Source organism: Bidens hawaiensis, unplaced genomic scaffold, assembly GCF_021521415.1.
Source record: "Bidens hawaiensis isolate Kalapana, Puna unplaced genomic scaffold, B.hawaiensis_p1.1 tig00015979_1, whole genome shotgun sequence".
NCBI lineage: Eukaryota > Viridiplantae > Streptophyta > Magnoliopsida > Asterales > Asteraceae > Bidens > Bidens hawaiensis.
In genome coordinates this window covers 98,019-110,209 of record NW_027492441.1, presented here as the reverse complement: position 1 = coordinate 110,209, position 12,191 = coordinate 98,019, and the positions used below count along the sequence as shown (strand labels likewise).

The window sequence follows — 12,191 nt, the reverse complement described above, 5'->3', positions numbered from 1 at the left end:
TTTTTAATGTAATTATAAAAATGAAGATGGATTGAGAGTGCTCTTACAAATGATCATTTGAGCTTTGATTTTTAATTTGATTATTCAAGTTTTGGTTTCATCTCATGTTTTTAGGTTTAACTGTTCATTAGACTTAATCGGTGTTATACCACTATATGCAAATACTTAAATGTGAGCTAACTAGCAAAATATTGAGCCGAGCGACAGCTAGCTTAAGCGGCTTCTTTACAACCGAGCTGGCTTCAAGCCACATGCTATTTAAACATTCATACTTGGTGACACAAACCTTTGTATTGAATTTCCAATAACTGGTGGTTTAGATTTCTGACCAATTTGATTACTGGTTTAGTTTGATATATGCTTTGATGATAACTATAGACACCAATTAAAGAAATAAGAAGACACTGAATTCTACTACAAAGTACAAACCAAACCAACATCAACATTTTCGATTTGTCACACCTTTAAAATTATCAAATAAACAGGAATAGTCTTTTAACAATTTCATATCAAAATAAGTAACATACATAAGTTTATTATCGAAAAATCCTATATTTACAACAATTATCATCTGATCTCGCACCAAGCGCCCAAATGACTCGGGCACATAAAAACACATAAATTTCAACAACAATAACAAGAAGAGCGGAACAAAACTGCCAACCTTGTGTGGACTTTCCGCCTTTTGTAGGCGGGACCCACCACCTTCTCCAGTCATTTTGTTACAACTTTCAAAGCATTATCAATGACTAGTAGCTAAAGCAGTCACTAGAAGACCAAGAATCAGAAACGGCTGGGCACTAGCCTGAAATAATAGCATTAGTCAACTTAGATCTAAAATTTCATGCAAATTATTATCTAAATCATCACATGACCTTCAAGCAGTTTAAAAGAACATTGAGAATTACGTTAAGAATTCATAAAATGCAAAAATGTACGTAGATTTGTGACAAGCTTATAAGTATTATAAAATCAGTAAGCAAATCGTTTGAACTAAAAAGTCAAAGAACACGTCTTCTTTTTTGATAGGATGATAACGATTTATTGAAGACGTACCTGATACTTGACATCATATTTAACTGGATCTTTAAGGAAGTACTTGAACTGCAGCCATAAACAATTACAAAAATAAATAAATAATAATATCATATCACTTTGAAAATAATTGTTTTTACCTGAAAAAAGACTTGTGGAGCAATTAAACCGAGGAGTGCTGCAGCATAATATGGTTTACCAGATCCTAAAAGGTAACCTGCAACCAAAAAAGTGTATAACATCAATCTCACAATTTGATTATAAAACATTTGTGCTATTTTATATCAGTTTTCAGAAAGAAAGGTTTTAGGTTTGAAACTGAAAGTCAACAGTCATGGTCAAAACCTGCAACAGAGAGTTGAGTTATGTCTATGGCTCCAACACATATCCATTTAGCTGTTTCTTCACCAAAAGCCACTGGAAGAGACTGGTCAAAATTGCAGAGCATATGAAGATCAAACTCAATGTTATTAGGTCAAAGTCAAACATATACATACAACAAATGTACCTGAAGCCCCATCTTTCTGTCTCCTTCCACACTTTTGAAGTCATTTACTATGGCGATACCAAGCTTTAATTTAAAAGGGAAGAAACAGCCAACAGGTTAATTGTCTAAAATACCCTTTAATGATGCTAACGCATATCCAAATTGTACATACCCCAGCTATGCTGTATAATAGTGTGAGAACTATTATGTCAGGTGTAAGGGTTCCAAACAATGCTTGACCAGCCCACCTGTGATACGAACTTATAAACTTAAAAGGCGCATAAACTAAAAAATGTCAAGAAGTTTAAGGTTTGACTCACAAAAGTCATTCATGACTTTATCAAAAGTGGTAAGGAATATTATGAAAGCATACCATGGTAAACTAATGTAGCTAGCTCCTAGTGCAAAGTTGCCAATCCATCCATTCTGTTTAAGCTGTAATCACACCAACATTATTACAGTCAGATATTTATATTTTAAAACGATGACTGTTCTGTTCCCAATACACATATTGAAATCAGAAATGAAAAAGAAATTCACCTTTAAAGGTGGAGCCGAGTAAATATAAGATAACAACGATCCACCCAAAGCAAGATAAAATATTGTAGGGAAGTCATGCCCTGCCTGAAACAATATAGTCCTCAGGAATTGATGACAATTTTTTTTTAAAAAAAGGTCTGATGAGAATACATACCCACACATCCAATATACCAGCCAATCCAAGGCCTCCTAAAAGAAGCACCCAAATTTGAGTAATAACCTGAAGTTTAAAACAATATGCAACTTGTCCCTTAAAACAATGACAAGATCTCTCAAACTGACAATAGAGAATTACACAAGTAACAAAACTAACCTCGTTTTCAGATATTGCCCCCGAAGGAATAGGACGATATGGTTCATTAATAGCATCAATCTCTCTATCGTACCAATCGTTGATTGTCTATAGAACAAATATTAAAAACACTAAGTTAAGTGATTTGATAGTCAAAAAGTTTTTCAAAACTTGGAGACAATATTCTAACATATAAGACAGATTTACCTGTGTGTAACCTGTTAGAAATGGACCCGACATTAACATGCAAACAATTGATTTAGCAACATCTTCAGGAGTCCACTGAAAGTTACCTGCAATGCAAACCAAGTTGTGTCATAGACTAACTCATAAGACTTTATGAAGATGTGCGTTTTATAGTAATGTATCTTAACTTTAAGTTTTTTTTTTCATCTAAAAAATGTGCAAATCAAAATATTTCAAATTTTCAAGTGTACCAGAAGCAGCAGCTCCACAGACTACTCCCCAAATTAATGGAGGCCAAGTTACTGGTTTTGTAAGTTGAAGACGGATCTTCCAAATATCCTGTACAAAAACCAAAAGAAGTAACATTAAGATCCCAAAACAAGTACCTCAGCTAAACCGTGAAAATCCTAGTTAATTCATAAGTGAAAGTTAGATGTTTATATAAAAAAACCTATAGATTCACAACCTTGTATACAATAAGTTGATGTATATATGATGTGAGATTGTGAGGTCAAGTGTTCTAAGTGCATCTAGCGAATCCAATTGCTGCCATACACATACTTTGAAAAATTGAAAAGTTATATTTATTTGGAATGCATGGTCTTGTTTTAGGTCTGTCTAATTCCTAAATTTGAAATGGAAAAAACTTAACAGTTTCTTGTTTAGCTCCTTTGATGCCAAGAAGTTGATTAAAACCGGATCCACTAGCAGCAGGTGCGTTCTCCGGTGCCTTAGATTTAACTGCTATACAAACAAAACTCAATTCAAAATCAGAAAAGTCATAAAGTCTAAATTATATGTAAATTGACAGCAATTACTGTCAAATTCTCGCCTGAGAAACACTTAGACTTGTTTTGATTCATTCAAGATCAAGATAAAGTCTAAATTAGAATAATAAGCCCTAATTAGATATAAACTGACAACAAATTTGACGTAATAGATGAACAAGAGCATGTATGTATGTATGTATGTAGTGAAATGAAAGCCGTAACTAAGAAAGTAACCTTCATTTGAATCTGTCTCAGTTGCTCTGATTGTTAGTCTTCTACCTGATTATTAATTGAATCAATTAAAAAAAGAAGTAAGTAAGTAAATGAATCTGAAAGAGTTATTAAATAAAGAAGCAGAAAGATAATATGAAAGCTTACAAGAAGTTGAGAAAGAAACTGGTGGTGAAATACGACGTCGGATTGAGGTGGAATTGGAATATAGAGTGTTGAGCAATGCAGAAGCCATGGAGATAGTAGCCATTCAAGCTTATGGCAAACAGATAGACGGATGATAACTCTGGTTTCTTTTGTTGTTTTTTGTTTTTAATTTAATTTCTTCATTGGTCCACTTTTCTAAACACTTTAATTATATGTTTTTTTAATTAAATAAGTTAAATGACATGTGTATTTAATTTAAATAAAGATGGTGGAGATCATGTGAAGTTGTAGCCTTTTGTTTTGTGCTTAGTTACAAAGGAAAGGGGGTGGGGTTGTTTACTTGCGGGTACCCAATAATCGTGTATGGTACTTGAGCAGCAAATCCATGGATAAGTTAGGTTGACTACCAGGTTATTTTTTGAAAACGTTAATTTCACTAATGCCAAAACAGACGCATCTTGGAATAAACTTTTTTAGGTTAATCCATTGTATTTCAATCTATGATATGATGACTAGAGGTGATGGATGGCAATAGCGCCGGCAGTGGGTTGGGTAGGGCAGTGTTGTCGAGAATCTCAACATGATCATCACCTATATCTCCTGAGATAAAAGTAGGGTTAATCTACATCACAACCTTGTGAAACCCACCAACAACGTTGTTAATTATTGTTCGTTTGTTTATTATTAAACGTCCGACATAAGAGGCAGCATCAATGGCGAAGTTTCATTAGCCCCCCCCCCCTGTTTTTTTGCGTAAATGTGTCCGTTTTTCGTCCAAAATTTTATACGTAGTTTAAATTTACTTGTTTTCGCCCGGAAATTTAATCCCAACTTCCTTTTTTTTTGCACAGTAGTGTAAATGTATCCGTTTTTCGTCTGAAAATGTTATACGTAGTGTAAATTTACTCGTTTTCACCCAACCTCCCTGTCTTTTTGGCGCAGTAGTGTAAATGTATCCGTTTTTTGCCCGAAAGTTTTATACGTGGTGTAAATTACCCATTTTCGGCCGAAAATTCGAGTCGTCCCCTTGTCTATGAATTTTTTTAATACATTTTGAGTTCGGCCCCCTCCCGGCGCTCAAGTCCAAGCTTTACCACCGGGCAGCATTAAGTCATCTCTCATGAGATTTCATATCATCTCAAGAAGAAACAAATAAGTTAGAACATAGAAACTGGATGCAAGTAGAAAGACTTGGAAGTTTAAACATTTGTAAACACATAAATATAAATAAACGATACCTTGTATCCACCGCCATGATTACCAAATCCTTCATTGTGTCGCATGGATCCTGAAACCACCCTATTCTAACTTCTTTAACAAATTAAACAAACTAAACAGGACTCTTTTGTCAACTAAATACAAATCTAGTTTTTTCCACATATTCCAAACTCCCCTTACCATTATATAACTCATTCATTCAGTAACTAACAATAAGATCCGTTTAAAAATGCTATCCTTTGTATAATAAAAAGACCAAAGTACTTAAAACTCATCAGATGAAAAACGCAGAACAAAAGGGACACATCAAAAGGATAACACTAGCATTAAGCTTTAGCCTTCTTGTACTGCTTGATTTCATTAACAATTCCTTCTGTAAGAGCATCAACATCATTATTCTTCCCAAAAAACTTCACAAACTCCATGTTCGGATCCATCAAGTACCTAAATAACATACAATGAACCTAGTAAGACTTTTTACTCACCAACAGGTAGGTTTAAGTTAGCTTTTCTCTCTAACGAGCAAAATTAAAATACTCACATGATTATCGAGTGATCAACGAGGTAATCCGACCCTTCCTCCTCTGTTTTCATATAGTAAACCCAATAAGCACGAGCAGCCTTTTTTATCTCCTCTGGATCACCCGTTAGTCCAATCAACTTCAGGTGGAACTCTGTAACATAAACACATAAACATAACTAAAAACGTATGCAACTTATGAAATGCAATAATAAGTTCACACGTGCTGTTTTATTGTTTTAATGTTAAAAACTAATCTTCATACCTTTCACATAATCATGAACTTGCTCTACTGTGTCTCTCTCAGGATCAATCGAGATAAAAACCGGCACTATCTCTAAACCTGCCTTTGCCTCTGCAAACATGCATATACATACACATATAAGTGTGTGTTCACAAATTATATATTATTATCTGAAAAAAACATATAATGGTGCCCAAAAGTGCATTTTTAAAGCATAAAACATCCAGAATCATAATATATTAAAATAAGATTTGTATCCAAGTATATGAGTTTGTAATCATTTTTGACACACTAATCATATATTAAAATCAAATTTGATCAGTAAATAGTATGAACATACTTATTTTGTCGATTGCAGCAGCAAGCTTTATAAGCTCATCCGGGCAGATATCTGGGCAGTGAGTAAAACCAAAATATATCAAGGTCCATTTTCCCTTGAAGTCTTTTTCAGTAACAGATTTCCCATTATGGTCAACAAGATTGAATGGACCACCAATGGCTGCTTTACCAGCAGAAGGTCCTTGCTTTACTACAGTTGAAGCAGTATTTATTTCTGCAGCAATACACGTACTAATTGTTATAACCACAACTGCATAATAGTATGGCTGAACAATCTAAAGACACAAATCAACAATAATTTCAAAAGAAGTTTAATAATAAGTTAATAACAAGATTCGTGCTTATCTGTTCATAATTTGCACTTCCAGGAGGATTGCAGCATCTTTTTCTAAGACTTTCTAGCTTAAGTTTACATATTTACTCATTGTGAATACTACGGTGACTACTGATATTATCTTATTAGTTATTCTTTTCATATATTAAACAAAAAAACCCATAAAATTAGTTAAATCATGTGTCTTTTAAGTCAAAATTTAAACTTTTTTTGATTGCCCAATAAAATTATAAACTGAAAAAATATTAATTCTCACAGTTAAGGCAAGTCTTAAATATCAATATCACAAATCTGGGAGTTTTGATTTCAAGTATATGAAGAAACACTATATTTTCAATAGTGAGCAACCACAAATAAAACAGACCGTCAAATGTACTTTTAGTAGTACTATTTATTTAACACTAAAATTGTTGTAAAAAGAGCATTGATTAAAGAGCCAACAAGAATTTGTTGACTGAAACACGTTTAGAGGACTATTAACGACAATTAAATTCAAGGCCTGATTATATATTAGTACAAAGATCGAAAAAAAAAACCATGTAATAAAGTTACTTTCAGACATTGCAGAAAAAAATAATTTGACACAAGGGGATAAGAAACCAATAGAAGTTCTTAAGATAGTTAACGTTCACACACACACACATATATACACACATACAAATTCCACCTATATTTAATCTAATTACAAAAGCATGTTAAAATCACAAAAACAGAGCTATAGATTCCTGTCAACACTTATTAGACTTAACTGGATCATGCTACTAAAAAAAACAACCGATTTGTGATTAAAGCTCACAACCATGAATCTTTGATTATTATTACTGATGATTGAACCACACAATAAGCCCCATAAAAATCTATAGTAACACATGATCCAAACCTATCCTAATTCAAACTCCCAATAATACTAATTATTTGATAGCCGAAAGACAAGGGTACATGCACCAATCGGCGGTGTCCCGATGGTTGAGTGTTATGTGCCTTATGTCCAAGGCTTGATGCAAAACTACTATCGAGCCGGGGGTCTCACCGAAAGCAGACTCTCTATTCCTAGAGGGTAGAGGTAAGGTTGTCTACATCTTACCCTCCTCAGACCCTACCATAGCTTTGCTATTGGTGGGATATACTAAGTACGATGATGATGATGAATTAACAAATTCTATACTCTTTCAAATTCAAACAATTATCTCTACAACCTGATCGTTATCTCTTCTCTTTCTTGAACACCAACTTTTATATGTGAACCAAAACAACTTTCAACTTCTAAGTTCACTAATTCAGCCCCTTATCAAGATCACTTTCATAATTCTCCCCATTAGTCTTGATAAGGGGCCAAATTACTAAACTGAAAAGTTGGCGGTTGTTTTGGTTTACATGTAGAAGTTGGTGATCAAGAAAGAGAAATTATGATCTGGTTGTTTGGATCATTAGTCAAGATAGAGTATGGAATTTGTCTATTATCTATTTGAGTATTATTAGAATTTTAAGTTAGAATGGGTTTGAGTCATAAGCTACTTGGAGAACACAGGTTGAAATCTTATGGCTCGCTTCCAGCCTTCCACACTTGAGAAAAACAATAAACAAAATACCTATATTAAGTGCTACTTTTACAGAGAAACATGCTCTATAGCATGCATGCGTCTGTAATTCAATGAACAATGTATGTATTGTTCTACAGAGACATAGTTGTCAATAGCAGTGATAGTGGGCGCTAAAGCGCGCAACATAGCGATGCGGCTATAGGCCGCTGTATACAAAATATCGGTCATTTAGTGTATTATAGCGGTATTCAAGGTTTTTTTTATCTTTTAACATAAAAAATTGTAGAAACCTATTTTTTAGGCTTGTTTATCGACCAAACAACTACACCTTCCACAAGTTCCACCGTAAAAGCTTATTTTGTGAATATAAACACTAATTATTTGCTAAAGAAAAATTTCTACTCCTTTATCGCTAAATATGAAATAGCGGTCGCTATTTACCGCTATTCGCTATTGACAACTATGTACAGAGAGCAATCTCAGTAATTCTAGGCCCTAAAGAACCCTTGCTTGCTTTAGTCAGGCATAATTTACAAAATTTTAGCATGTTAATAACATAAACTCAGTAGCAACTCAACAAATAAAGAAGTGCCTTCTTAAGACTTTGTTGATTATTGTTGAGTCAAATATGCAATCAAATAAAGCACTTGCTGAGATAACCTACAAACACATAATCTACTTTGAGCCTTACCTAAAAGTCTAAAACCAACAATCAGATTTTAAAGAAATCACAAAAGACCCATAGTTATCAAATGAGCTAGGCGCACTCAAGGCGCATAGGCCTCGTCTGGGGGCTAGGCGCAAAAAAATTGAAGGCCTGAGGGCAAAAAAGCGCACTTAAATAAAAAAGTTGAAAATATATATTTTGTATATGAAAAATAATACTATTCTTCAAATAAAATGAACAAAAGCTATTATATAACATTTAATATCATCTAATTAGTACCAAAAAATGTTTTCCAAAACTTGAATAACATAATGTATCAATATAATGCCTTTAAATGTAATTCCAAAACTTGAGTAACAAAATATATGTCTTTGACCTTTCCTAGTACTAAGTTTCAATAACACTCATTGCGTTTCTTTTGCTTTGCTTTTATCTTCTCATGTTCCTGGCATAGACAATGCCGAAGCGTTCGCCTAGGAACTAGAAGAAGCGCATCTATTTAGGCTCGCCTGAAAAATGGGCCTAGGTGCAAGAAGCAATGGCTTTTAATAACTATGGAAAGACCAAATGCAAAACATGCACACTGGAATTGACCCTTCAGCCAACAAATTTAAGAAAACGGATAACATGATAATAAACTCAAGTCGGGTCCAATGACAATAGGTAAGCTACATACAGTGATATACTAATATGTTGGTAAGTGAACTCTAATCAGCATAAAGGTGTGTCCTAAAACTATGCACATACCGTAGTTATCTACCTTCGATATGGCGCTTCTTTTCCTGATCATAATAGAAGATAACCCCTGCTCCAGTCAGAATCAGCAACAGAAAGCTCAACCAAGAAATCGGCTGCAAGTCATTAAGCCATGATATCAGTACAAGCATATATCAAAAACCAACCACAATTGTTTATATAATAAACATTATTAATTACCCCGCCTCGAACAGACTTTCCTTGTTCGGACTGCTTCCCCTTATCATCTGACACAGTGGTTTCTTTGGAAGGTGAATCAGTTTGAATATTATTTCCAGTGGATAGAAACCTAGGTAGGTTTGTGAATGATCCGAAACCCTAAAAATATAACAAATATTAAAATCATTTCATGAAATTATTAATACACCAAGGGTGGGTTTTAAGAAGTATACGCTGGAGGGGTGAATTGGGGATTTGATTGGAGAAATGAGGTGTCACACGAGATGCTGCGTAAGTGGAGAAGAGACTGTAAGCGCGGCGTAGATGAGAGGTTTTTGATAGCACGGCGACGGACATGACGTGGTGGTGATGTTACGAAGGTGTACTGTTGCTGCTGGAGAGGTGTACTTTTATAACGTTTCAAATGTTTATTATTATTAATAACTAGTTTTTTTATCCAGCGCATTGTCGCGTTGTAGTGGTGCATTAATGTAGATTCGATTGGTATGCGTTATGTTCATTAAAATATCGACACTAAACTAAAAAAAATCAGTATGTTAACGCAGAAAATAGTATCAACGTTGTATAGATAAAAATTAACATATTAAAAAGTACGCAACAATAAATGTACATATATTCCCACGCGCATTGTGTGGCGAATTTCGTCGGTAAAACCTGGTCATTGCAGTGGCAAGTCAACACGAATTCGGTCGGTAAAAAGTACGGACTACGTTTGTCACGGAGCTGGAACTAAACGTAAAAATAAATTCGTCCAAACTAACATATTAAAAATCAAACCCAAAAAAAGTAGCGGCACTCATATAGTGTATTTATTTAAGACGAACGGTAAAACCCGGACATTGGTAAAACCAGAGTATTATCGGTCCGTGGCATTGCAGCGGTAAATAGGTAAAACCTTGACGTTGGTAAAACCCGAGCGTTGTCCCGAGAGTTGCGGTGGTGAGTCGACGCAAATTTGATTGATTTCAGTTACCATACGAAATTGAAACCTAAATTAAAAAAAAAAAAAAAAGATGATGTGGTCCATTGATATCGTGCCACTTGGTCCAATAGGAACTCAAGCGGCACCAAACTTCTATTTTATTATATAGTAATAATTATTCTTGTTTATACAAAACTAGTTTTTTCGATAGATTGTTTATGTTTATATTCGTCACGCCACAGTATAAACAATATTGATAAAACCTAAGCATTAAACTCGAAAATAAATTCGTCAAATTTACATATAAAAAAATTAAATATTCAAAATGACGTTTATTCAGTCGGTAAAACCAATGGCGTTGGTAAACCCCGAGTGTTGTGGCGGTGAGTCGACATGAATTCGGTCGGTTTTTACGCTACCCAAACTAAAAAAAAGTTGGTAACACCCGGTCGTTAGTAAAACTCGATCGTTGCGACTATGAATCGACGCGAATAATCGTTTGATTATCAAATTCAAAACAAAAAAATCTATAACTTACATAGCCCTATCACTCATCACCAAGTGGACCAATCGTAATCCTACGTCGCCAAAATTCTCTTTTATATTATATAATAAAGATAATAATAATAATAATAATAATAATAATAATAATAATAATGACTTTTCAGTCTTATATCCCTTGGTTGTTATACTCTGGTTTCTTTACTTATCCTTTGAGTCTTTCATAACCAGTTTTGTCTTAAGCATGGTTTGGTTTGGATTGTAAGCGCATGCCTGCCTGGGTTTTCTTCTCTGTCTATAGTAGTTAGGTTATTTTATTTATAATCCTTGATTAGAGACATCTTTAAAAATCTAGTTTCACCAATTAGGGATGAGTTCGGGATGGTACCGATACCGATCCCGAAAATCAGAAAAATCTGGTGCCGGTATTTCGTGCAAAATTCAGGAAATATCGGTATCGTACAGATAACGAAAACTCAAAACTTATAACCGAAAACGCTCATCCATACCCCCCCCCCCCCAATTATGTGTTACCATTTTCCATTCCTCTATTTGGGCTTTCCTTCTTGGCCTGCTCTTTATTCCCTTCTATCAACCCACTCATGGAGTCGGCTTCAGAAGCCCAATTACGGAGTAGGCTCTTCATATACATTAAAATCCTCTTCGTATTAAGTTTGAATAAAGTTATGATTTTTTTGTTAGTTAATGTGAGGAAAGATTAAGATGAGTTAAAGTTTAAATCTGGGCATGCATATGGTGATATAACCCTTAAGCGGGTGAGACATGAGACTCTAAGAAAGCTAGACGAAGATAAGATAAACTTTGTTGCTATTTTTCTCTTCATTCCAATTGAAATGTAGGTACAATTTATAAAATTTAAAAATGCAAACTAACCTAGAAATAAGGAAAACGTATAGGAACAATAACTGACAGTGGAACATGGAAACATGCAAATAAAACAAACTGACATGCAAGACTAATAACTTATTCATCCCTAAATAAATGGAAACATGGTTCAGGTTTGTTGACCCGTATCAATTGTCCTAAAGACCGGACCATGGTGGAGCATCAACGGACTGTAACAAAAGGAATTTAGGGAGTTGACAGCGATGACCCGGCTGATATCTCTCATCGCAGTTGTAACATAGACCCTCAGCTCGTCGGGCTTGAATTTCTGCGGGTGTTAGGCGTTTGAGGGGTAGCATAAGGGCTGTACTAGCGGAGTTGCTAAGCATGGTTTGTTCCGGCACGGTTGCGGAAGGTTAGGCAAGTAGACCACTG

The 12,191-nt window shown here is 34.6% G+C and overlaps 2 protein-coding genes across 3 annotated transcripts; both read right to left on the bottom strand.

Moving 5' to 3' along the window:
• Positions 1 to 488: 488 nt before the first annotated feature.
• On the bottom strand, positions 489 to 3,837 carry LOC143550277 (chlorophyll synthase, chloroplastic-like). Of its 2 annotated transcripts, none has more exons than XM_077040954.1 (15): positions 3,689 to 3,837; positions 3,545 to 3,589; positions 3,193 to 3,284; positions 2,792 to 2,879; positions 2,562 to 2,647; positions 2,376 to 2,462; positions 2,217 to 2,282; positions 2,063 to 2,146; positions 1,896 to 1,957; positions 1,695 to 1,770; positions 1,544 to 1,606; positions 1,381 to 1,462; positions 1,176 to 1,252; positions 1,057 to 1,104; positions 489 to 805 (listed from the first exon to the last, which is right to left on the bottom strand). In XM_077040954.1, the coding sequence occupies exons 1-15, from the start codon at positions 3,789 to 3,791 to the stop codon at positions 743 to 745; spliced, it is 1,122 nt and encodes a 373-aa protein (XP_076897069.1). In that variant the 5' UTR covers positions 3,792 to 3,837; the 3' UTR covers positions 489 to 742. The 2 variants fall into 2 exon arrangements, with proteins under 2 accessions (XP_076897069.1, XP_076897070.1); XM_077040955.1 differs by having other exon boundaries at positions 3,193 to 3,281.
• Positions 3,838 to 5,062: 1,225 nt separating this feature from the next.
• LOC143550275 (protein SCO1 homolog 1, mitochondrial-like) lies at positions 5,063 to 9,626 on the bottom strand. Its single transcript, XM_077040953.1, has 6 exons — positions 9,488 to 9,626; positions 9,299 to 9,402; positions 6,011 to 6,223; positions 5,692 to 5,781; positions 5,448 to 5,580; positions 5,063 to 5,350 (listed from the first exon to the last, which is right to left on the bottom strand). Exons 2-6 carry the CDS (start codon positions 9,339 to 9,341, stop codon positions 5,233 to 5,235), a joined length of 597 nt encoding a protein of 198 aa, XP_076897068.1. The 5' UTR covers positions 9,342 to 9,402; positions 9,488 to 9,626; the 3' UTR covers positions 5,063 to 5,232.
• Positions 9,627 to 12,191: the final 2,565 nt, after the last annotated feature.